Below are 27795 nucleotides of genomic sequence, written 5' to 3' on the forward strand. Positions count from 1 at the left end.
GAATGGATACAAAAACAAGACCCCTATATATGCTGTCTACAAGAGACCCACCTCAAAACCAGAGACACATACAGACTAAAAGTGAAGGGCTGGAAAAAAATATTTCATGCAAACGGAGACCAAAAGAAAGCAGGAGTCGCAATACTCATATCAGATAAAATAGACTTTCAAATAAAGGAGGTGAAAAGAGACAAAGAAGGACACTACATAATGATCAAAGGATCAATCCAAGAAGAAGATATAACAATTATAAATATATATGCACCCAACATAGGAGCACCGCAATATGTACGGCAAACGCTAACAAGTATGAAAGAGGAAATTAATAGTAACACAATAATAGTGGGAGACTTTAATACCCCACTCACAACTATGGATAGATCAACTAAACAGAAAATCAATAAGGAAACACAAACCTTAAATGATACAATGGACCAGCTAGACCTAGTTGATATCTATAGGACATTTCACCCCAAAACAATCAACTTCACCTTTTTCTCAAGCGCACACGGAACCTTCTCCAGAATAGATCACATCCTGGGCCATAAATCTGGTCTTGGAAAATTCAAAAAAATTGAAATCATTCCAGTCATCTTTTCTGACCACAGTGCAGTAAGATTAGATCTCAATTACAGGAAAAAAATTGTTAAAAATTCCAACATATGGAGGCTAAATAACACGCTTCTGAATAACCAACAAATCATAGAAGAAATCAAAAAAGAAATCAAAATATGTATAGAAACGAATGAAAATGAAAGCACAACAACCCAAAACCTATGGGACACTGTAAAAGCAGTGCTAAGGGGAAGGTTCATAGCATTACAGGCTTACATCAAGAAACAAGAAAAAAGCCAAATAAATAACCTAACTCTACACCTAAAGCAATTAGAGAAGGAAGAAATGAAGAACCCCAGGGTTAGCAGAAGGAAAGAAATCTTAAAAATTAGGGCAGAAATAAATGCAAAAGAAACTAAAGAGACCATAGCAAAAATCAACAAAGCTAAAAGCTGGTTTTTTGAAAAAATAAACAAAATTGACAAACCATTAGCAAGACTCATTAAGAAACAAAGAGAGAAGAACCAAATTAACAAAATAAGAAATGAAAAGGGTGAGATCACAACAGACAACACTGAAATACAAAGGATCATAAGAGACTACTACCAGCAGCTCTATGCCAATAAAATGGACAACTTGGATGAAATGGACAAATTCTTAGAAAAGTATAACTTTCCAAAACTGAGCCAGGAAGAAATAGAAGATCTTAACAGAACCATCACAAGCAAGGAAATCGAAACTGTAATCAAAAATCTTCCAGCAAACAAAAGCCCAGGACCAGATGGCTTCACAGCTGAATTCTACCAAAAATTTAGAGAAGAGCTAACACCTATCTTACTCAAACTCTTCCAGAAAATTGCAGAAGAAGGTAAACTTCCAAACTCATTCTATGAGGCCACCATCACCCTAATTCCAAAACCAGACAAAGATGCCACAAAAAAAGAAAACTACAGGCCAATATCACTGATGAACATAGATGCAAAAATCCTTAACAAAATTCTAGCAAACAGAATCCAACAACATATTAAAAAAATCATACACCATGACCAAGTGGGCTTTATCCCAGGAATGCAAGGATTCTTTAATATCCGCAAATCGATCAACGTAATACACCACATTAACAAATTGGAAGATAAAAACCATATGATTATCTCAATAGATGCAGAGAAAGCCTTTGACAAAATTCAACACTCATTTATGATTAAAACTCTCCAGAAAGCAGGAATAGAAGGAACATACCTCAACATAATAAAAGCTATATATGACAAACCCACAGCAAGCATCACCCTCAATGGTGAAAAATTGAAAGCATTTCCTCTGAAATCAGGAACAAGACAAGGATGCCCACTCTCACCACTACTATTCAACATAGTGTTGGAAGTTTTGGCCACAGCAATCAGAGCAGAAAAAGACGTAAAAGGAATCCAGATAGGAAAAGAAGAAGTGAAACTCTCGCTGTTTGCAGATGACATGATCCTCTACATAGAAAACCCTAAAGACTCTTCCAGAAAATTACTAGAGCTAATCAATGAATATAGTAAAGTTGCAGGATATAAAATTAACACACAGAAATCCCTTGCATTCCTATATACTAACAATGAAAAAACAGAAAGGGAAATTAAGGAAACAATACCATTCACCATTGCAACAAAAAGAATAAAATACTTAGGAGTATATCTACCTAAAGAAACAAAAGACCTATACACAGAAAACTATAAAACATTGATGAAAGAAATCAAAGAGGACACAAACAGATGGAGAAACATACCGTGTTCATGGATTGGAAGAATCAATATTGTCAAAATGGCTATTCTACCCAAAGCAATCTATAGATTCAATGCAATCCCTATCAAGCTACCAACGGTATTTTTCACAGAACTAGAACAAATAATTTCACAATTTGTATGGAAATACAAAAAACCTCGAATAGCCAAAGTAATCTTGAGAAAGAAGAATGGAACTGGAGGAATCAACCTGCCTGACCTCAGACTCTACTACAAAGCCACAGTCATCAAGACAGTATGGTACTGGCACAAAGACAGAAATATAGATCAATGGAACAGAATAGAAAGCCCAGAGATAAATCCACGAACCTATGGACACCTTATCTTTGACAAAGGAGGCAAGGATATACAATGGAAAAAAGACAATCTCTTTAACAAGTGGTGCTGGGAAAACTGGTCAGCCACTTGTAAAAGAATGAAACTAGAACACTTTCTAACACCATACACAAAAATAAACTCAAAATGGATTAAAGATCTAAACGTAAGACCAGAAACTATAAAACTCCTAGAGGAGAACATAGGCAAAACACTCTCTGACATAAATCACAGCAAGATCTTCTATGACCCACCTCCCAGAATATTGGAAATAAAAGCAAAAATAAACAAATGGGACCTAATGAAACTTAAAAGCTTTTGCACAACAAAGGAAACTATAAGTAAGGTGAAAAGACAGCCCTCAGATTGGGAGAAAATAATAGCAAATGAGGAAACAGACAAAGGATTAATCTCAAAAATATACAAGCAACTCCTGAAGCTCAATTCCAGAAAAATAAATGACCCAATCAAAAAATGGGCCAAAGAACTAAACAGACATTTCTCCAAAGAAGACATACAGATGGCTAACAAACACATGAAAAGATGCTCCACATCACTCATCATCAGAGAAATGCAAATCAAAACCACAATGAGGTACCATTACACGCCAGTCAGGATGGCTGCTATCCAAAAGTCTACAAGCAATAAATGCTGGAGAGGGTGTGGAGAAAAGGGAACCCTCTTACACTGTTGGTGGGAATGCAAACTAGTACAGCCACTATGGAAAACAGTGTGGAGATTTCTTAAAAAACTGGAAATAGAACTGCCATATGACCCAGCAATACCACTTCTGGGCATACACACTGAGGAATCTAGATCTGAAAGAGACACGTGCACCCCAATGTTCATCGCAGCACTGTTTATAATAGCCAGGACATGGAAACAACCTAGATGCCCATCAGCAGATGAATGGATAAGGAAGCTATGGTACATATACACCATGGAATATTACTCAGCCGTTAAAAAGAATTCATTTGAATCAGTTCTAATGAGATGGATGAAACTGGAGCCCATTATACAGAGTGAGGTGAGCCAGAAAGATAAAGAACATTACAGTATACTAACACATATATACGGAATTTAGAAAGATGGTAACAATGGCCCTATATGCAGGGCAGAAGAAGAGACGCAGAAGTACAGAACAGACTTTTGAACTCTGTGGGAGAAGGGGAGGGTGGGATGTTTCGAAAGAACAGCATGTATCAAGTGCTCGGGCCTGTTGGGCTGCGAAGATCCAGAGGAATCGGGTGGAGAGGGAGGTGGGATGGGAGACCGGGATGGGGAATTCGTGTAACTCTATGGCTGATTCACATCAATGTATAACAAAACCCACTGAAAAATAAAAAAATTAAAAAAAAAAAAATCCTAAAGGAAATCAACTCTGAATATTCAATGGAAGGACTGATGCTAAAGTTGAAAATCCAAGACTTTGGCCACCTGATGCAAAGAACTGGACTCATTTGAAAAGCATCAGGGGATGCTGGGAAAGATTGAAGGCGGGAGGAGAAGGGGATGACAGAGGATGAGATGGTTGGATGGCATCACGGACTTGATGGACATGAGTTTGAGCAAGCTCCAGGAGTTGGTGATGGACAGGGAGGCCTGGCGTGCTGCAGTCCATGGGGTCACAAAGAGTCGGAAACAACTGAACTGAGTTTCTCTGTCTCGTCAGCTGAAATATGCACTTAAAAATTTGTTATATTTTGCTTAGTGCTTACTTCTATTTTCAGTACATAAAGGAGCCTTATTTTTGGAGACAGAAAGCCTGTATCCCTTTGATAATCAGAAAAAAAAAGTTAAAAAACAGTAACTTTAATTTGCTCCTTTTGAACATGTTCAAAACAACATCTAAACTCTGGAGCTCCTCTCAGCTATTTCCATTCTTCTTCCTCTGCTCCCAAAACTACTTTGAAAACATGAAGAAATTTCATCATTTCTTGTTTGCATTTGTACTTGAAATTATTTTTTCTCTCCACTGATCGGTTGAAAGCATTCAAAGTCCTCCACAAATGACATATGTGTGTTTGTGTGTGTGTGTGTGTGTGTGTGTGTGTGTGTGTGTGTATATGGATGTCTTTACTTTTTAAAAATGCTGTTTTATTCATTTATTCAGCGGTGCTGGATCTTAGTTGCGGCATCCGGGATCTTTGATTTTTGTTGTGGCATGTGGGATCTTTAGTTTCAGCCTGTGCCATCTAGTTCCCTGATGAGGGATCAAATCCAGGCCCCCTCCATTGGGAGCGCAGAGTCTTAGCCACTGGACCATCAAGGAAGTCCCTAATGACATATATATACATATACATATATATATATATATATATATATGTGTGTGTGTGTGTGTATTTAAACCTCATATGGAAGAGTTCTGCATTAGTACTAGGAATAATTAGTACTAGGAATAATTAAACAGTCATAATTAAACAGAAGTGAAGTGAAGTTGCTCAGTCATGTCCAACTCTTTGCGACCCCATGGACTGTATCATACCAGGCTCCTCAGTCCATGGAATTTTCCAGGCAAGAGTACTGGAGTGGGTTGCCATTTCCTTCTCCAGGGGCTCTTCCCCACCCAGGGATCAAACCGCATTGCAGGCAGATGCTTCACTGTCTGAGCCACCAGGGAAGCAGAATTAAACAGACTGGGTAGTTTAATGCTGTGTGTGCTCAGTCATGCCTGACTCTTTGTGACCCCCCATGGACTGTAGCCCACTGTCCATGGGATTCTCCAGGCAAGCATACTGGAGTGGGTTGCCATTTCCTTCTCCAGGAGATCTTCCTCACCCAGGGATGAACCTGTGTCTCCCATATCTCTGGCATTAGCATGTGGATTTTTTGCCACTGAGCCACCGTTGAACATTAATTGCTTAAAACATTTTCTAGAAAGCTTAAAGAAGAAAGTCTTACATATTTTTAAGCTTTTTTTTTTTAACTGAGATGAGTTGCCTCTTTAAGAAACATACTCAGTTCTAAGTCTTCATTCAGCACTTCAAATTAAAATTTTTTTCTGAATAAAAATATTCAAACCACTTTTCTGCTTCAAAGATTTCAAAAGTCTGGCACCCAATTATACATGGCTTGCTATCTCATAAAAGAACAGTTCCATATAACAGAATAACATATGGTACAATTTTGGAGTGACACATCAAAGGTAATAGTCTTTATGTTAATCCTGAAAATAAAAGCAAAAGTACATTTTCTTAATGTGCAGGAATAAGGAATGACAATGAGACCTCCCCATCTGATCATTTTCCAGCTGACACCCTGTGGTAATTGTTCATAAAACTTGAAAAATATTTTGTGCAGTCTTACCCGGAGAGCAGTTAGTTCTAACTTTCTGCAGCTTGATTGAATTTGGGGGAAATCTACTTGGTTTGCTCCAAGAAAGAGCATGAGAGTCGGCCGGGGTTTCATTGTGTGAAATGACGGGTAGAGAACCACGCAGAGGCAGCCTTGCAGAGGGGCAGCGTGCTGGACCCAAAGATGGAGTGACAGGGTGATACAGAGTCCTGACACCGCAGATGGCCAGTTAGCGGAAGCTCATTTTAGTGTGCACAAAGTTCAGAAGTAGGGACCTAAAGGGGGTGAGGGCCTCCCACGTGGCGCTAGTGGCAAAGAACTCACCTGCGAACGCAGGCAATGTAAGAGTTCTCTACCCCTGGGTGGGGAAGATCCCCTGGAAGAGGAACTGGCAACCCACTCCAGTATTCTTGCCTGGAGAAGCCCGTGAGTAGAGCCTGGTGGGCTACAGTCCATGGGGTCGAAAAGAGTCTGACACAACTGAGGCGACTAAACAAAGGGGTGAAAGAGAGGATGGGGAGAACTGAGAGATTAGCACTGACATGCACACACTACAGATGGTGGGGAGCTGCTGTCTGCACGGGGAGCTGGGCTCGTGTTCTGTGATGACCTCGAGGGGCTGAGGCGGGAGGGGTGCTCAAGAGGAAGGGGATACATGTAGACATAGAGCTGATTCACGTTGTGCAGCAGAAACTAATACGACACTGTAAAGCAATTACACTCCAATCAAAATAACTTTTCATTTATCTTAAAAAAAGAAAGTAGGACCAGGGTGAAACTGATAAAGCAGACCACTGGAATTGGAACTTAAACAGAAGACTCTAGGGATGTGTTTAGGTTTTATTCTCCAGTTATCAATTTCTAGAGTTTATCAGTCTTTAGTGAGTAAACCAGGATATATCAGTATCACACACGTTACACTTAATGGTGTGTGCTTTTGTTGTTGTTCAGTCGCTAAGTTGCGTCCAACTCTTTGTGACCCATGGACTGCAGCACGCCAGGCTTCCCTGTCCTTCACCATCTCCCGGAGGTTGCTCACTCATGTCCATTGAGTCAGTGATGCCATCCAGTTATCGAATCCTCTGCTTAATTTAACTGTTAATCAGCTTATACATTTTCAGCTTATACATTTCTTCGTAACAAACTAATTTCTCTTCATTTCCAGTGTCTCAAATCAAAGAACCTCTTTCAGGTGATGGTGCATTAGTCCCATCCATCTTCAGTCAGTTTAGCTGCTTAGTCGTGTCCAACTCTCTGAGACCCCATGGACTGCAGCACACCGTGGGGTCAAAAAGAGTCGGACAGGACTGAGCGATTGAACAGACTGAAGGTGAATGGGACTAACGCAGTCATCTTAAATGGCATCAACTCACCTCAGCCACAATTCTGGTGTCTATGAAGGGACTGCTCTGGACTAAATCTAGGAGACCACCCCATGTATCTCCATTACACATCAGTGCCTTGGCAGTGCAGAGTAATAAATCATTAAATTTTGCTTCAACCAGTTCTATCTCTGATCTGTTAACTAGCATACCAACCTTATAAAACCATGTCCAAATTTTACAAGATGCATATAGTCTTGTGAAGAGAGGGTGCAACTGCAGGTTTGGCATTTTTATTCCATGTGAGTCTGAAGGAGCATTAAAAATTCAAACTCTCATTACACTGTCACTGCTACACAGCGTTTCACTTTCTCTAAAGAAATAACTTGAAGATCACAACCCATTTCAGATCACACAGGGCCACTAGCTTCTGTTTTTTTAATCACTTCTTGCAAATCTCATAGCAGGATAGCTAAGAACCAGATGGTTATAAACGGGCAATTCTATTCTGCAGTGACTGAGTCAGCTAGAAATGTAAGTTGTTACAAGCTCATTCAAGTTGTCTTTTGTATCGAACAATCAATAAACCAAAAAGTCTCCCATTATCCCCAAAGTAAATAGACTGCTCATAAAAGAGCTTTCCTGACATCACTTGAACCTGAAGAAGTATGTTTATCCACAGACCATGTGATTGAGCCACTGCAGGGAACCTTCTTCTAATGTTACACCCTAATCTGACTTCTTAAAGTGTTAGTCACTCCATCATGTCCGACTCTTTGCGACCCCATGGACTGTAGCCCACCAGGCTCCTCCATCCATGGAAATTTCCAGGGAAGAATACTGGAGTGGGTTGCCATTTCCTTCTTCAGGGGATCTTCCTAAACCAGGGATTGAACCTGGGTCTCCTGCGTTGCAGGCAGATTCTTTACCATCTGAGTCACCAGGGAATTTGACTACTTAAATGCAATACAATTGATATCCTCCTTCTTAATGGATACATACCAGCTGTTATTTTAAGCTATGCAAACTAGATTTTAAGAACTGAAAGTCATATTTGACTATGAACTGAACAGTCATCAGAATTTGTTAGCTGTTGCACTAGCTTACTTTTATCAAATTAAATTTAATACTGCTGCTGCTGCTAAGTCATGTCAGTTGTGTCCAACTTTGTGTGATCCCATAGACGGCAGCCCACCAGGCTCCTGTCCCTGGAATTCTCCAGGCAAGAACACTGGAGTGGGCTGCCATTTCCTTCTCCAATGCATGAAAGTGAAAAGTGAAAGTGAAGTCGCTCAGTCATGTCTGACTCTTCGCGACCCCATGGACTGCAGCCCACCAGGCTCCTCCGTCCTTGGGATTTTCCAGGCAAGAGTACTGGAGTGGGGTGCCAGTGCCTTCTCCGAAATATTAATACTACAAACTTGAAAAGATATATAACTTGGGGGCCATACTTGAGGTATAGAACCTTTCTGAGGAGACTTTCCTTCATTCTTAAGCAGAAGTTGAGTCCTATAATATTATTATCCTATTATTATAACTGTAATTTAATTACTATTAAGTAATCCTGGTTCAAAGGAATTCTTAAACGAGAAAGAGGAATTTTAAAAAATCAGATAAAAAACATTTTCGGTAAAATAACACACACATATTTTATTATAATGTTAATGAATAGTAATTGGACTTTATAGTAGTCCAAGAACATATTCTTACTCCAGTGCTTCTAAAACTTTAATGGAGATGTGTAACCAGTTCATTTCTAATGTTCACAGGTTCAATGCCACAGGTGGGAGGTAATACACGTTTTGCAATTGCATGTACAATAAAAATGCTAATCAAAATGGCTTAAATGTGTGCCTATTACCTTTTAATCTAAATTCGAGAGTGATTTTTGACTGCATCCTTTTTGAATTTATTTGTGGGAGGAAAGAGTATTGGAAACCTGAGAAGCAGAAAAATAATCATAGAAATCCTATGGAAAAAATGTCTTCTTAAAACAATCAGTAATAAAATATATGAAATAGGTATATTTTACTGACAAATATAAACAATTATAGGGAAAGACATTATTTTAGAATATAATGTTTTCTTAGAAACAAAGCTATAGGATTTGGAACATACAATGTGAATAAACTGAAATAGGTATTAACTGATATCCAGGTATTCTAGGTACAAAGTATTACTTGTGTAAAACTATTTAAAATTTTAATGATAAATATATCAATATATTGGGATTTGGGTTTTACATAAATATTTTTCATTTTACTGTGGGAGAATTTATTCAATTATAACTATTCCATTACAAATTCTGAATGGGAGAAATTATAAAAATAACTATACTACAGAATACATTCAATGTTGCAAGTAATTATTTAGGAAATTAACCAGATTGGTCAGACTTTAAATATTATTTGTTCTAAGTCATTTGGAGATAACTTTTCAGATTTCATATACTGACAAAGACATAGCTGAGTTGCTTTTTCCTTTTCTCATTTCCTTAATGAAGATAACAGAATCTATTACCCAACCTCTGGGTTTCCAAAATCTAAGCAATCTGCTTATTCATTGGAAGGACTGATGCTGAAGCTGAAACTCCAGTGCTCTGGCCACCTGATGCGAAGAACTGACTCATTTGAAAAGATCCTGATGCTGGGAAAGATTGAAGGCAGGAGGAAAAGGGGACGACAGAGGATGAGATGACTGGAAGGCACCACTGATTCAATAGACATTAGTTTCAATAAGCTCCAGGAGTTGGTGATGGACAGGGAAGCCAGGCGTGCTGCAGTCCATGGGGTCGCAAAGAGTTGGAGATGACAGCGAATGAACTGAACTGAATTGAAGCAATCTGCTCCTTTAATCACTAGGCAATGAATATACTCCAAAAAAAGAAGGATGAACAAAGGCTCTCTTTTTAAGGAATAGCGAAATGTAGAAATTTTCATTTGTATTCAAGAATGTGTTACTCACAGTGGTTACAGCAGACCTGGTGGGCCGTGGCGATTTGCGCACACACACACACACACACAGGACACTGATCACCACCCCCCACTCACCATCACAACACAGAGCAATTTAAGTAATTTTTTCCCATGGGGCAGTCAAATTAATCTCTCAAACTTGTTTTGAAAAACAATAGTCTCTTTGAAAAAGGAGAATGATAAACATATCATGATAACAAAACTTAAGTATAAATTTTACTCATTGACTAATTCAACAAATGTTCCTTAGCATGGTGGTGGGGGCAGTTTTGGTGGAGCGGGGGAGAAAGACACCAGAGTCATGTGTTCATTGAGCTTAAAGTCCCACAGAGCAGAGAGATTCTGAAGAGAGAGCATGAGGTCCAAGTCCCAGCGCTGTGGGGGCAGGAGGCATAACATCCTAAGCTGAGGAGGGGAGGAAACAGTGAGGCAGCAGGGTGAAGCGTGTGTGAGGGTTTACTAGGCGGGGGGAGCCCGTGCAAGGACCACAGGTTAGGAAGGGAGCAAGACACCCATATGACCGAGTGCACACCTGTCTTTGTGCTCGTGAATCATATACAAGTTGCACAGGTACACATTTAGATTTATTTTTGTTGCTTGTTGTTAATACTGTTAGTTTCTTTATAGAATATTAGAATATACCACTTTCTATTTCTGCAATTCTCTTCCTACTCTGTTTTTAACTTAAAAATATGTCGTAATCTAGATGGCTAGTGGGAAACTGCTATGTAACACAGGGAGCCCAGCCTGGCAGTCTGTGATGACTCAGAGGGGTGGGAAGGGGGGAGGGGAGGGAGGCTCCCGAGGGAGGGGACATATGTAGTTATGAATGGCTTCACTGTTGTAAGGCAGAAGCCAACACAACACTGTAAAGCAACTTTCCTCCAATTAAAATATAAATTAAAAAATGAAAAAATATATCATAGATGACCTTAAAGAAAACTGATATAGATCTAATCTTTTACCGCAAATTTTACTGAGATCATTGTAGAGTCACATGCAGTAGTAAGAAATACCATAGAGAGATCCTGTGTATATTTTGCCTATTTTCCTTCAACGTTAGTATTCTGCAAAAGTATACTACAACATCATAACCAGGAGACTGACGTTGGAAGACCACTGATTTTATTCAGATTTCCTCCATTTTACTAGTGTGTGTGTGTGTGAAGTTTGACACAATTTATCACTCATGTGGGTTTCATCAAGATAACCACTCAGTTCCAACAGAAGTTCATGTTACCCTTTTATGACCACACAGTCCCACTCTCCACACCTCCAATCCCATCCCTAACCTCTGGCAACTAACATGTCTTCCATTTGTAAAATGCTTCCTTTCACAGATGCTATATAAATGAAATCACAAAGTGTATAATCTTTTGGGACTGGCTTTTCTTCACTGGGCATAATTCACTTGAGATTCCTCCAGATTGCTATATGTATCAAATGTTCACTCCTTTTTACTGTTGAGGAGTCATTCCCAAGGTTGGTATACCACAGTGTGTGGAAGCATCTCTGGGCTCTTTCCAGTTTTGGACTATTATGAATAAAGCTATTATGAGCACTTTTTGTACAGGTGTGAGTGTGTTTGTGTGTGTGTGAATATGTTTTCTTTTTTTTCTTCCTGAGATACATGTCCAAGAGTGCAATTGCTGGATTGTGTAATAATTACATATTTAATTTTATAAGAAGCTGCCACCCATTTTCCAGGGTGGCTGTACCACGCGATATTCCTACCAGCAACATATGAGTGATCCAGTGTTCCTGCAACCATACGAGCATTCAGTGGTCTCGCTAAAGTTTTTTTGTTTAGTTTTAGCCATTTAGACAGATGCATAGTGAGGTCTCATTATGGTATAATTTGCATTTCCCTGATGACTAACGTTTCAAAAACTTCATGATTACATTCACATATGCACGTGCGTGTGCTAAGTCACTTCAGTCGTGTCTGACTCTTTGTGACCCCATGGACTGTAGCCTGCCAGGCTCCTCCGCCCATGAAATTCTCCAGGCAAGAATACTGGAGTGGGTTACCATGCCCTCCTCCAGGAGATCTTCCCGACCCAGGGACAGAACCCGTCTCCTGTGTCCGCTGCATTGGCAGGCAGGTTCTTTACCGCTATGCCACCTGGAGATGTCACATAAGCATGATTTCATACAAATGGGACAGTTGGTATGCTGGATATTTTCTTTTGTTCACTGTATTTTCTTACTTTTCCTTTTTGCTTGCTGATTTTACCCATCTTCCTTTCTATCCCACTTCATTATCATCTCCTCTCACCCAGGTAATGCTTGTGAAGACACACACTCTTTCTCTCACTTTTTTTTTTCACAAAAATGTGATTATTCAGTACATATTTCTCTGCTGGTTGTTTAGCTTGAAGAACTACACTTCACAAAAATGACTTTAAGTTAATCGGGTTATTTAGAATTCTTTCTAGTGATTGTATAATGTTTTATGAGAAGGATATACTATGATTTATTCAACAATTTTCTTGATAGGCATTTAGCAATTTTGTTATCATTACACATAATGTATAATACACAGAATACGTTCCCCAAAAGGTTCAGAGGCAAGGGTATGCATGTTTACAACAGCAGTTGTCAGGTTTCTTGAAAAAATAATTGAAACGATTCACATTCCCACTAGCCATTATGACAGTACAATTTTATCTGCACTTTCATTACAAATAAATGTGAGAGCTCTTTTTAATCTTGGCTTTAATCTTGTTATTTTGATTTCCACAACTCTGACTGCTTTTCAGTTTAGTCTGTTTCCATATAATTTTGTCATTTTAATAAAAGATATAGACTACTGCATCTTAGTATCTATCTAAAAAACATAACTTCCAAGGAAAAGTACTCAAATTCCTTATCAGTTTTTAAGTACTTCCTTTTTTCCCACTGGCATGCCATGAAGTTAAGACAATTTAAAAAATTGTGCCATGACTTCTTAAACATTTTTACTACCATTTAAAAGCAGATTGTTAAATCTACATATTAAAAATGGTTTAAAAAATAATACCCTCAAATTAATCATAATTTAAGCTAGTTGAAAACTCTCTGCAAGAACTGCACACAAAGCATTCTTCATTTGAGGCTGATCTTGCCTCAGCTTCACTGTCAGGAAACTCTTCTCTTGGAATTTAAGGCCATTTTCTTTGAGTGAAGAGACCTTCATTTCTCAAAATTCTTACATGAACCATGAAACCACCACCAATGACAAAGTAAATAAAAACTTCCAATTTCAGACTTGGGGTTTACAGCTGTGAGCCTACATTTCAGAATTATGGCAGAAACCAACACAATGTAAAGCTAATGTTCTCTAGTCAAAATAAAAAATAAGTTAAATAAATAAATTTCAGAATTATGTAGAAACATAATTCAATATCCTTCTTATCTGAAATAATAGCCTACAGTACTGCCTCTGTATCCAAAACACAACTCAGGACAATTAAAAACTGTAAAAAATAACAGTGAAAATTGAAACATACAAACAGAGAAAATGATCTTTTATCTATTTTGGAAGACAAGTTTTCTGGGAGTTGTTAGATTTAATCTAAGACATTATTTAAGAGCTCAGAGAAAACTGAAGTGGTCAAGTAGTAAGACAGTGAACAAGAAGGCACAGATATTAATAACATGATACCAGCAAGGCTGGGACAGATTCTATTATCACATGGGGATTTATATTACCAGAGAGACTTCTATTCAACCACTACAAAAGTCAATTCTAAATGATGAAATGAGGTCAGATGGCAAGTGAAGAAAGTATATAAAAAGGATCAAGGCATTCAAGGAAAGAGGAACACTTTGACACATTCTAATTAAATTTAGCAAAACTAAGATAAGTGTACGTGAGTAGGTGTGAGCAGTTTATTTAGGCAAAGTGACCTTATCAGTCTTGAATAATATAATCCAGTAATAAATACACCTATAAACTTTAACCACAAATACAGAAGCTTTACTCCCTTTTAAAAGTTACTTAACAAAGCATCTCCTAAAAGACTTAACTATTATTTTGAATTCACGTCTTTCAAAGACTTAGTGCTTTCTGCTTCCATCCATTATAAAATGAAAACACCATTCCACTGAGAAACATCTTTAAAAAACTGTAATAAGCCAACTAATATATTATACAGCACCGGGATGCCAGGGCTCCTCTGGTGGTTCAGCTGGTGAAGAATCCGCCTGCAATGGGGGAGACCTGGGTTAGATCCCTGGGTTGGGAAGATCCCTTGGAGAAGGGAATGGCTACCCACTTCAGTATTCTGGCCTGGAGGATTCCTATGACGGTATGGTCCATGGGGTCACAAAGAGTCGGACATGACTGAGCGACTTTCACTTTCACTTTTCAAAGGGATTCCAAAATAAGAAACACCAAGTTCCAACGATAAACTGCCTAGTGTCTCAATAATGTCAGAGTGCTTTATGAACTGGGATGCTAAATTCAATCTGAAATGTATTTAACTTGTAACACTGAGGATCCACGATATTAAGCACAGGTCTGCTCACAGGTCTGGAGCGTCTAGGGACTGTGGCTGTGCCTCGCGTGCCACACTCTTGCACTGGTAACGCCTTACCAGCTGCCTCCAATGGCACTTGGCAAGAACCAGAGCACGTGTCAGAAGCTTGCTCTAACAAACACCGCTCCCCCTCCCAGGCATTGTTTGCTTAATTCTCCAAAGCTTGAATGGAAACCTCAGGAGTCCTCAGACCACCTGGGAACAAAATCCACACACAGCAAGATAGTAAACAGGCACCCAATAACATCTGCAGAAACAGAGAGACCAAGCTTACTAACAGCCTTCCACAGCACATTCTCACCACAATAAGCCATGCATTTCGTAGGTGGATCTTAGTCCATGTGGGCTATTGTCTCAGAAGCAGCTCCAGGTCTTCAAGCTGGAGACAGGGCTGTGATTGCTTACCTGATTCACAGGCAAATGTCTTTGACGTTTCATCATGAAAGATAATTGCCACTGCATGCTTCTTTGTCTCTCGAGGCAGCCTGGTTATATTTTTGATGTTGTGCAGTTCGGTTACCTTGAACGAAAAACATTTTTAACTTAGCATACAGTACATGCTCTATGCTGGGTGCTCACACAAAATGATCTGTTATTATTGTCCTAAGCCACTTTCCAATGGATATTTTTACTTGTTTCTAATTAACAGGGGTCAAATACCATGCAGAATGAAAACAAACTTTTGATGCCATCAATTGTAGTTATGCTTTTGCTCAACTTTGAAAGAGTCTAAAAATTATGTAGAAGAATAACTCTGAAAGCAAGGACTCCTGTGTTTTTGAAAACCTGCATCTTTTACAAACAATAGCCAGTATGGCACACAGAAGATTCTCTATAAATTTCCATTAAATATTGATTGGATTTAACGTCTCAACTGTCTCCTAAATCCCACTCATCATGCAAGTCCCTGGTAGAAATTCAGTCTAACTGACACCTGTCAATCAGCAGTGACTCTAAAATTCTGGAAACATTACATATAAGCAATGGACTTTCTTCCCAGCCCAAACCACAAAGTGTTCACTGACCCTTATACCCCTGATTGCCACCCTGTTCTCTCACCAAGGCTCATTCATGATTTATGGACCCAGGCTAACAACTCTACTCTTTTGGCAACTAATGATTTTAATGAACAAGTATTTTAGCTCTCAATTGTATGGGTACAAGTCTTTCTGCTGTAACGTGTGCATTTTTATTTCTCTCCACAGTCCGTAGAAATAAGCAGTTTGTCTACTTCCTCACTTACTCTGCAAACACAACTTTACGATAATAATGTTGTGAGTTAATTTCTAAAATGCATTTGTAAGCATGCCACATCAGTATTTCTTCTAAGAAAAGATCCAACGGGTTCATTTTCATTTCCATTTAGTTCAAATACTTAACAATTTCTCTTTAAGTTTCTTTGACCTATGTGCTATTGAGAAGTGCGGTGTTCACTCTCCAAGTATTTCAGAATTTTCTAGCTATTTTCTATTACTGGTTCCTAGTTTCACTGTATTGTAATTTTAATTTCACATGTTAGAGAGAAGGTGTGCTATGGTTTTTGTTTTTTTTAATTGGTTATGTTCTATGGCCCAAACTACCACACAAGTGCACTCATCTCACACGCTAGTAAAGTAATGCTCAAAATTTTCCAAGCCAGGCTTCAGCAATACATGAACCGTGAACTTCCAGATGTTCAAGCTGGTTTTAGAAAAGGTAGAGAAATCAAAGATCAAATTGCCAACATCCGTTGGATCATTGGAAAAGCAAGAGAGTTCCAGAAAAATATCTGCTTTATTGACTATGCCAAAGCCTTTGACTGTGTGGATCACAATAAACTGGGGAAAATTCTGAAGGAGATGGGAATACCAGACCACCTGACCTGCCTCTTGAGAAACCTGTATGCAGGTCAGGAAGCAACAGTTAGAACTGGACATGGAACAACAGACTGGCTTCAAGTAGAAAAAGGAGTACCTCAAGGCCATATATTGTCACCCTGCTTATTTAACTTATATGCAGAGTACATCATGAGAAACGCTGGGCTGGAGGAAGCACAAGCTGGAATCAAGATTGCCAGGAGAAATATCAATAACCTCAGATATGCAGATGACACCACCCTTATGGCGGAAAGTGAAGAAGAGCTAAAGAGTCTCTTGATGAAAGTGAAGGCGGAGAGTGACAAAGTTGGCTTAAAGCTCAATATTCAGAAAACTAAGATCATGGCATCCGGTCCCATCACTTCATGGCAAATAGATGGGGAAGGAATGGAAACAGTGAGATATTATTTTGGGCAGCTCCAAAATCACTGCAGATGGTGACTGCAGTCATGAAATTAAAAGACGCTTACTCCTTGGAAGGAAAGTTATGACCAACCTAGACAGCATATTAAAAAGCAGAGACAATACTTTGCCAACAAAGGTCTGTCTAGTCAAGGCTATGGTTTTTCCAGTAGTCATGTATGGATGTGAGAGTTGGACTGTGAAGAAAGCTGAGCACTGAAGAATTGATGCTTTTGAACTGTGGTGTTGGAGAAGACTCTTGAGAGTCCCTTGGACTGCAAGGAGATCCAACCAGTCCTTCCTAAAGGAGATCAGTCCTGGGTGTTCACTGGAAAGACTGATGCTGAAGCTGAAACTCCAGTACTTTGGCCACCTGATGCAAAGAGCTGACTCATTTGAAAAGACCCTGATGCTGGGAAAGATTAAGGGCAGGAGGAGAAGGGGACGACAGATGATGAGATGGTTGGATGGCATCACCAACTCAATGGACAGGTGTTTGGGTGGGCTCCGGGGGTGGTGATGGACCGGGAGGCCTGGCATGCTGTGGTTCATGGGGTCGCAAAGAGTCAGATGCAACTGAGTGACTGAACTGAACTATGGCCCAGAACATGATGCATCCTGGTAAGTGTTCCATGTAAGCTGAGAAGAGTGTGTATTCTGTTTGATGGCATACATGTCCATTACATCCAGTTAATTGATGGTGCTGTTGAGTTTCCCTGTGTCTTCACTGATTTTCTGCCTGTTGGGTCTGTCCACTTCTGAGTGAGGGGTGTTGAAGACTCTTACTATGACAGTGAATGCATCTATTTCCCCTTGTTCTATCAGTTTCTGCCTCATGTCATTTATTGATCTGTTGTCAGGAGCACCCAGATTAAGGATTGTTATGTCTTCTTGTAGGACTGACAAATTTATCACTATGTAATACTTAATAAAAACCCTTGCTTTGAAGTTTGTTTAAAATTAAAACTTACTCTTGTTTTCTTTTGATTAATGTTAGTATAGCATATTTGAAGAGGAAGTAAAGAGCCTCTTGATGAGGGTGAAAGAGGAGAGTGAAAAAGCTGGCTTAAAACTAAACATTCAAAAAACTAAGGTCATGGCATCTGGTCCCATTAATTCAAGGCAAATAGACAGGGGAAAAGTAGAAGCAGTGACAGATTTTATTTTCTTGGGCTCCAAACTTGCTGCAGTGATTGCAGCCATGAAATTAAAAGACACTTGCTCCTTGGAAGGAAAGCTATGACAAACCCCACTGTTTTAAAAAGCACAAGTGAAGTGAAGTGAAGTCGCTCAGTCGTGTCCGACTCTTTGCAACCCAGTGGACTGTAGCCCACCAGGCTCCTCTGTCCATGGGATTCTTCAGGCAAGCATACTGAAGTGGGTTGCTATTTCATTCTCCTGGGGATCTTCCCACCACACGGATCGAACCCAGGTCTCCCACATTGCAGGCAGATGCTTTAACCTTTGAGCCACCTTTTGACAAGGATATATAGGGTCAAACCCATGGTTTTCCCAGTATTCACGGACAGATGTGAGTCAGTCACTTCAGTCGCTCCATCATGTCCAACTCTTTGCAACTGCATGGACTGCAGCACGCCAGGCTTCCCTGTCCATCACCAGAAGCTTACTCCCGGAGCTTACTCAAACTCATGTCCATCAAGTTGGTGATGTCAGCCAACCTTCTTATCCTCTGTTGTCCCCTTCTCTTACTGCCTCCAATCTTTCCCAGCATCAGGGTCTTTTCTAATGAGTCAGTTCTTCATATCAGTTGGCCAACGTATTGGAGTTTCAGCTTCAGCATCAGTCCTCCCAATGAATATTCATGACTGATTTCCTTTAGGATGGACTGGTTGGATCTCCTTGCAGACCAAGGGACTCTCAAGAGTCTTCTCCAACATCACAGTTCAAAAGCATCAATTCTTCGGTGCTCAGCTTTCTTTATAGTCCAACTCTCACATCCATACATGACTCCTGGAAAAACCATAGCTTTGACTAGATGGACCTTTGTTGGCAAAGTAACACCTCTGCTTTTTACTACACTGTTTAGGTTGGTCATAGTTTTTCTTCCAAGGAGCAAGCATCTTTTAATTTCATGGCTGCAGTCACCATCTGCAGTGATTTTGGAGTCCCAAAATAAAGTCTCTCACTGTTCCCATGGTTTTTCCAACTATTTGCCATGAAGTGATGGGACTGGATGCCATGATCTTACTTTTTTGAATGTTTTAAGCCAACTTTTTGGCTTAGTTTTAAGCCAACTTTTTCACTTTCCTATTTCACTTTCATCAAGAGGCTCTTTAGTTCTTTTTTGCTTTCTGACATAAGGGTGGTGTCATCTGCATATCTGAGGTTATTGATATTTCTCCTGGCAAACTTGGTTTCAGTTTGTGCTTCATCCAGCCTGGGATTTCGCCTGATGTATGCTGCGTATAAGTTAAATAAGCAGGGTGACAATATACAGCCTTGACATATTCCTTTCCTGATTTAGAGCCAGTCTGTCCTTTGTCCAGTTCTAACTGCTGCTTCCTGACCTGCACACAGATTTCTCATCTGGTATGATGAGAATCTGGTATTCCCATCTCTTTCAGAATTTTCCACAGTTTATTGTGATCCACACAGTCAAAGGCTGTGACGTAGTCAATAAAGCAGAAGTAGATGTTTTTCTGGAACTCTCTTGATTTTTTGATGATGCAACAAATGTTGGCAATTTAATCTCTGGTTCCTCTGCCTTTTATAAATCCAGCTTGACCATCTGGAAGTTCATGGTTCATGCACTTGACTTGGAGAATTTTGAGCATTATTTTGCTAGTGTGTGAGATGAGTGCAATTGTGTGGTAGTTTGAACATTCTGCGGCATTGCCTTTCCTTGGGATTGAAATGAAAACTGACTTTTTCCAGTCCCGTGTCCACTGCTGTGTTTTCCAAATTTGCTGGCATATTGAGTGCAGCACTTTCACAGAATCAAATTTTAGCATCTGAAATAGCTCAACTGGAATTCCATCACCTCCACTAGCTTTGTTTGCAGTGATGCTTCCCAAGGCCCACTTGACTTTGCATTTCTGGATGTCTGGCTCAAGGTGAGAGATCAGGTCTGGGTCATGAAGATCTTTTTTTGTACAGTTCTTCTGTGTATTCTTGCCACCTTACGGATTCTTGCCATCTCACAGATGTGAGAGTTGGATCATAAAGAAGACTGAGTGCCAAAGAATTGATGCTTTTGAAATTGTGGTGCTAGAGAAGGGTCTTAAGAGTTCCTTGAACTGCAAGGAGATCAAACCAGTTGATCCTAAAGGAAATCAACCCTGAACATTCACTAGAAGGACTGATACTGAAGTTGAGGCTCCAATACTTGGCCATGCGATGTGAAGAGCTGACTGATTAGAAAAGACACTGATGATGGGAAAGATTGAAGGCAGAATGAGAAGAAGGCAGCAGAGGAGGAGATGGTTTGATAGCACCACCAACTAAATGGATAAATTTGGGCAAATTCTGGGAGACAGTAAAGGACAGGAAGCCTGGCATGTTGCAGTCCATCAGGTCAAAAGAGCTGCACATGACTCGGTGACTGGACAACAACAAAGTATGATTTTCTGTATCCACATATTTTTAATTTATAGACATCTTTACATTTATGGTGGGTTTCTTTATGATAGTGTATACTTGCATCTTGTTTGATCCACTCTGACAATCCTCATCTTTTAATTGGTACATTTAAGCCATTGATGTTCAAAGTAAATATTGGTATAACTGGAATAATATACAGAATATTTATACCTGTTTTCTATTTCTTGTCCTTCTTCTCTGTTTCTATTTTATCTTTCACTCTTTTCCTATCTTTTGTGGTTTTAATTGTGAATTTTATATGATTCCATTTTTCCTCCTTTCTAACATGTCAGCCATACTTTTTTTTTTAACTTCTTTTAGTTGCTACCCTAGAGTATGAAATACAAATTTACAGCTAATGCAATTCCAAAATACACTATATCAAACTACACATATATCAGAGATATATACATATATATCTACTTATCATATATATATATTTATAAATGTATACAAAATCAAATACATTGTTGATGTTATTTTGAACAAACTGTCACCTGTTAGATCAAGAATAAGAAAAAATGGAACTTTTTATCTCCACTTACACCTTTTTTATGCTTTTCCTTTCTTTATATAGATCTGAGTATCATCATGAGAAACGCTGGGCTGGATGAAGCACAAGCTGGAATCAAGATTGCCGGAAGAAATATCAATAATCTCAGATATGCAGATGACACCACCCTTTTGGCAGGAAGTGAAGAGGAACTAAAAAGTCTCTTGATGAAAGTGAAAGAGGAGAGTGAAAAAGTTGGATTAAAGCTCAACATTCAGAAAACTAAAATCATGCCATCTGGTCCTATCAGTTCATGGGAAATAGATGGGGAGACAGTGGAAACAGTGTCAGACTTTATTTTTCTGGGCTCCAAAATCACTGCAGATGGTGATTGCAGCCATGAAATTAAAAGATGCTTACTCCTTGGAAGGAAAGTTATAAGCAACCTAGAGATCATATTAAAAAGTAGAGACATTACTTTGCCAACAAAGGTCCGTATAGTCAAGGTGATGATTTTTCCTGTGGTCATGTATGGATGTGAGAGTTGGACTATAAACAAAGCTGAGCACTGAAGAATTGATGCTTTTGAACTGTGGTGTTGGAGAAGACTGTTGAGAGTCCCTTGGACTGCAAGGAGATCCAACCAGTCCATCCTAAAGGAGATCAGTCCTGGGTGTTCATTGGAAGGACTGATATTGAAGCTGAAACTCCAGTACTTTGGCCACCTCATGAGAAGAGTTGACTCACTGGAAAAGACCCTGATGCTGGGAGGGATTGGGGGCAGGAGGAGAAGGGGGCAACAGAGGATGAGATGGCTGGATGGCATCACCGACTCAATGGACATGTGTTTGAGTAATCTCCAGGATTTGGTGATGGACAGGGAGGCCTGGCGTGCTGTGATTCATGGGGTCGCAAAGAGTTGGACACGACTGAGTGACAGAACTGAACTGAGTATCTAATTTACATTATTTTTTTCTTAAACAAATAATTTTAACATTTTTTACAAAGTCAGTCTTACCAGCAATATATTCAGTTTTGTTTGAAAAAGTCAATTTCTGCTTCACTTTTAAAGATAATTTTACAGAACGTACAGAACTCTAGGTTGATCAATTTTTTTTCATCTTAAAACATTAAATAGAGTTAGCCCTCGATACCCTAGGGTTCCACATCCTCAGGTTCAACCAACCTTGCATTGGGTACTACTTTTACAATCCACGGTTGGTTGAGTCCAAGGACGCAGGACCCGCAGATATGAGAGTCAGATGTCCTTGCTATTTTATGTAAGGGTTTTGAGCATCCATGGATTTTGGTATCTGTGGAGAATACTGGAACTGACTCCCCATTAGATACCAAGGGATGGCTGCATTTCACTCTAATCTCCTGTTGCTTTCATAGTTTCTGAGGGAAAGGTAAATGCAATTCCTCTTTGCTCCTCTATGGAGAAGGTGGTTTTTCCTCTCTCTGGTTTCTTTCAGGATTTTTTCCCTTGATTTTCCATAGCTGAAAACGCCTAGGTATACATTTTGTTCATTTTTTTGTGGGGAGCAGTTATCCTGCTTGAGGCTCACTGAGATTCCTGGATCTGTAGTTTTGTGTCTGACGTTAATTTGGGGAAATTGTTAGTTATTATTGTGTGAATTTCCCTTTCTCTCTTCTGATGTTGGTGCTTCCATTATGGATATATTATACCTTTTATAGATGTCCCAACAGTACTTGAGGGTTGGTTTTACTTTTACTGTTTCAGTTTCTGTTCTCTCTGCTTTTCAGCTTTGGAGGTGTCTTTTTGTTTCTCTTCTAATGGCTGTTCTGCGTCTTTGTGGCTGCACAGGCTTTTCTCTCGCTGCAGCGAGTGGAGGCTACTCTCCAGTTGCAGGGTAGGAGCTGGTCACTGCGGCGGCTCCTCCTGTCTGCAGCACAGGGTCTGGGGCGCACAGGCTTCAGCGGCTGCAGAACATGGGCTCACTGGTTGCCGCTCCCAGGCTCTGAAACAGGCTCAACAGTTGCCGCACATGGGCTCATCTCCTCAGCATGTCGGATTCTTCCCGATCAGGGTTCAAACTAAAGTCTCCTGCATTGGCAGGTGGGTTCTTTACCACTGAGCCACCAGGGGACCCTGGAAGTTTCTACTGAGACATCCTCAAGCTTGCAGATTCTTTCATCAGCCATGTCCAGTGTTTTTATGTTCATCAAAGGTATCCTTCATTTCTGTTACAGTATTTTTTCTTTTTGGTTCCTTAGACGTTCTGTCTCTCTTCTGACAGTCCCCATCTGTTCTTGCATACTGTCTGCTTTATCCATTAGCATCCTTAGTGTAGTAATCATAGTTGTTTTAAATCTCTGGTCTGATAATTCAACATCCCTGCCTTTTCTGATTTTGATGTTCTATCTCTTCAAATTGTATATTTTGAACAGATATTTTCAAATATCTTTGAAACGCTATTGGTATTTTACCTTTTGGTAATGCCTTGTAATTTTTCCTTGACAGTCATTTTTTTTAATATTTCCTTTTAAAACTTCTAATGATCTGGACTTCTAGCCTCATAAAATAACAAGCTTATCACTCAAGGTTGCTGTGCAGGCTGTCTAGAGGGGGCCCTATGGTCTCTGTCACAATAAGTTTACAGTCTATAGTCCACATGCTGGAAGAATTATTTTAATATTTTAAAAATATTTATTTTTCTCTCTCCTTGTCTTTATCTCATTTAAGACTAACATTCAAAACTAAAATTGGTAAGGTAAGTGATTTCAAGTTAAATAAACTAAAAATGGTTTGCTTCATATATATGCATGTATAAAAACACCTACCTATGTGTATATATGCATTCATATGTGAATTTATGCACATACTATATCTATCTATTTATCTTAAAAAAAACTCATTTTCTCTTCCACACAAGAAAACTGAGGCACTAGTATCTTACAGTGTCAGATCCTGGGGAGAAAGATGAGAATTTTTTTTGGAACAATAATTTGTATATTATATTTGAAGTACATTAAAGCATACTCTCAACAATTAACTCTTAAATTTTTAAATCATTTGATAATTGACTCAAGTAATAGTTAAGCCAATTTTTATTCTAAGATAGTAGATTAAAGATATTTTTAAAAGAGACATTATTTCCAAGTGTTATTAATTTTAAATAAGCAAATGATCTTACCAAAACTGAGTAGAGTCTAAAAGCAATGAAGATCATGTGTTGCTTAAGAACAGATAGAATCCATGTTAGGTGAGTATAAAAGTGATACACCACTATATAAGATACATTATATATAATATCAAGTTGTGCCAAACAATATCATAAAAACATTTATTATTCTGCTCAAAGGCATTTTCCAAATATCCTTATTTACAAATATAAAAGAATATTGGAACTAATATTGTGGATGACATCTTTTTTTCCCCTCATGGCAAAAAATCAACAAAGCAAATTAATAAACAGCCTAGCAAAATGCAGCAAGCGCTAGATATTCTCTAAGTTCTGTGCCTCAGGCAATCTGACAAACAAGGTAGTTCAAACAAAGTGTCTGCTCTTCTGTAAAATTCACGTTTAGAAATGCAGAGAAGCTCTTCAAGCAGACATGGTTACACTGCTTTCCGCAACAGTGTGAGGCTTTCTATTGATCAATCGTGCCATGCTACCCGCTTCAGTGCGTGCCCTAACGCACTGAGGAGACGCCAGGAAGCAGAGCACTCACAGCGGCACAAAATCTCACCTCTCAGACTGTCCTGGTTAGGAAGTTCAAGAGTTCTATTAGATTACAAAATGTTACAAAATCATACAGAAAGATTTTCTAAGGACTTGGTATACCTTTGGAATTTGCAAGCATGCATGCTTAGTCGCTTCAGCTGTGTCTGACTCTGCGACTTGTGAACTGTAGCCCGCCAGGCTCCTCTGTCCATGGGGGTTCTCCAGACAAGAATACTGGAGTCGGATGCTATGCCCTCCTCCAGGGGATCTTCCTACCCAGGGATCGAATCTGCATCTCTTTTATGTCTCCTGCATTGGCGGGGGGGTTCTCTACAGTTAGTGCCACCTCGGAAGCCCCTTGTAATCTGATATATCTTTAACTCAAAATATATTTTAAAAATATTTAGAATCATAGAAATTCAGGTCAAGATATATCTGAATCTCTTGTCCTCACTTTTCGCTTTCAGTACTAAATGATTTTATGATCCAGTACAAACTGTTTGCATTTTCTTAGAGAAAGGTAATTTTTAAAATAATGTCTTTAAATGCTTTAAAATAAAAATATTTTTATTGGTCTACAACCCAACAGTGTGACATAAAACTGTGAACTTTTATTGAGTGTGAAATCCTTGTGTGTATGCTAAGTCACTTCAGCCCTGTTTGATTCTTTGAGACTCCATGGACTGTAGCCCACCAGGTTCCTCTGTCTGCGGGATTTTCCAGGCAAGAATACTGGAGTGAGTTCCTATGTGTTTCTCCTGGGGATCTTCCAGATCCAAGGAACCTGTGTCTCTATGTCTCCTGCATTGGCAGGTGAATTCTTTACCACTAGCACCACCAAATCCTAGAGTATTTCAATAATATATATCTATAAATTATTATATCATTTAATAATTCAACCCATATTTCTGAAATATTAATTTTTCATATTGCTCTAAAAGGACAAAACATTAGTTTAATAATAAGGCATTAAAATAATTAAATATGAAATTAGCAGAATTTAATTAAAGGAAAAATTACTTGAAAATAATTTAGGTTGTTTAAGTCTAAGTCAATAAATGCCATGGTCAATAATTTAAAATACTGAGGTCTAGTAAGTGTGTGTAGGTATACAAAAACAGCATGTTATACACCTTAAATATATTCAAACTTTATTTTATTTGCTAGAGAGGGTGTGGAGAAAAGGGAACCCTCTTACACTGTTGGTGGGAATGCAAACTAGTACAGCCACTATGGAGAACAGTGTGGAGATTCCTTAAAAAACTGGAAATAGAACTGCCATATGACCCAGCAATCCCACTCCTGGGCATACACACCGAAACCAGATCTGAAAGAGACACGTGCACCCCAATGTTCATCGCAGCACTGTTTATAATAGCCAGGACATGGAAGCAACCTAGATGCCCATCAGCAGATGAATGGATAAGGAAGCTGTGGTACATATACACCATGGAATATTACTCAGCCATTAAAAAGAATTCATTTGAATCAGTTCTAATGAGATGGATGAAACTGGAGCCCATTATACAGAGTGAAGTAAGCCAGAAAGATAAAGAACATTACAGCATACTAACACATATATATGGAATTTAGAAAGATGGTAACGAAAACCCTATACGCAAAACAGAAAAAGAGACACAGATGTACAGAACAGACTTTTGGACTCTGTGGGAGAAGGCGAGGGTGAGAGATCAGCATCGAAACATGTATATTATCCAGGGTGAAACAGATCACCAGCCCAGGTTGGATGCATGAGACAAGTGCTCGGGCCTGGTGCACTGGGAGGACCCAGAGGGATAGGGTAGAGAGGGAGGTGGGAGGGGGGATCGGAATGGGGAATACATGTAAATCCATGGCTGATTCACGTCAGTGTATGACAAAACCCACTACAACATTGTAAAGTAATTAGCCTCTAACTAATAAAAATAAATGAAAAAAAAAAATAAAAAATAAAAAGAATACAGTAACTGGACTTTCTTGGTGACTCAATAGGAAAGGTTTTGTTTGCAATGCAGAAGATGCAGTTTCGATCCCTGAGTTGGGAAGTTCCCCTGAAAGAGGAAATGGCAACCCTCTCCAGTATTCTTGCCTTGGAAATTCCTTGAACAGAGGAGTCTGGCGGGCTAGTCTACAGGGTCGAAGAGAGTTGGACACAACTTAGCGACTAAACAACAACATTGTTTGGAGCCACTGCCTTGACTCCTGCTGCAGTTTTACCTATTATTGCCTTTGCTCCAAAACAAAGTGAAAATGACAAGTAATATGTTAGTGTTATGATGAAGAGAGTGCTGTCTATGTGGACAATCCTGGGGTCCAGTGTTGCAAATACAGGCTTCTCTCAGGCCCACACCTATTCTGTCCTGAAACTCTGCCAACGTCTATTTCATGTGCAGTCCTCTTATCCCTTCCTCTCCACAACTTCACTCCTTGTTTAAGAGCAAGACTCTTGCTCTTTCTTGTCTTAAATATTTCCATTTGTTTTTCCTTCTGCCTTCATTCCCTTCATCTTCCACTGTCTTGTTTACACTGGTTTTAGACTTATATTTTTAACCCAAACGTTTTATCATGCCCCTTCATTTATCATGCCTTCAGTCAGTTAGTCAGCATTAGCTGACTAAGCTGTGTCTGACTCTTTGTGACACCTGTAGCCTGCCAGGCTCCCCTGTCTACGGAACTCTCCAGGCAAGAATACTGGAGTGGGTTTCCATTTCCTCCTCCAGGGGCTCTTAACCCTGGGTCTCCTGCATTGCGGGCAGATTCTTTACCGTCTGAGCCACAAGGCATTAAAACCATTTAATTACACCTTAAAATTAAGTTCTCACTCCTTAGCAAGGACTTGATGACTTCAGTTCCTTCCTGGAAACTGAATCTCATCTTTCTCTACATTAACCTTGAACACAAGTTAGCGTCCAGCCATGTACAAAGTCTTTCAGTTGTCTTGAATAGAAATGTGCTATTTAAAGGTGATGCTAAGCTGAAGCTCCAAT

General features: G+C 39.3%; 1 protein-coding gene across 1 annotated transcript in view; it reads right to left on the reverse strand.

Annotated features, from left to right (window-relative positions):
* Window positions 1-27795, reverse strand: part of DOK6 (docking protein 6) — a 394048-nt gene that overhangs the window by 227980 nt on the left and 138273 nt on the right. The window contains exon 3 of the mRNA XM_065935112.1: window positions 15174-15288. Coding sequence (XP_065791184.1) covers window positions 15174-15288 — 115 coding nt within the window. The remainder of the gene's footprint in view (window positions 1-15173; window positions 15289-27795) is intronic.

Source organism: Muntiacus reevesi, chromosome 4 (genome assembly GCF_963930625.1).
Source record: "Muntiacus reevesi chromosome 4, mMunRee1.1, whole genome shotgun sequence".
Taxonomy (NCBI): Eukaryota; Metazoa; Chordata; class Mammalia; order Artiodactyla; family Cervidae; genus Muntiacus; species Muntiacus reevesi.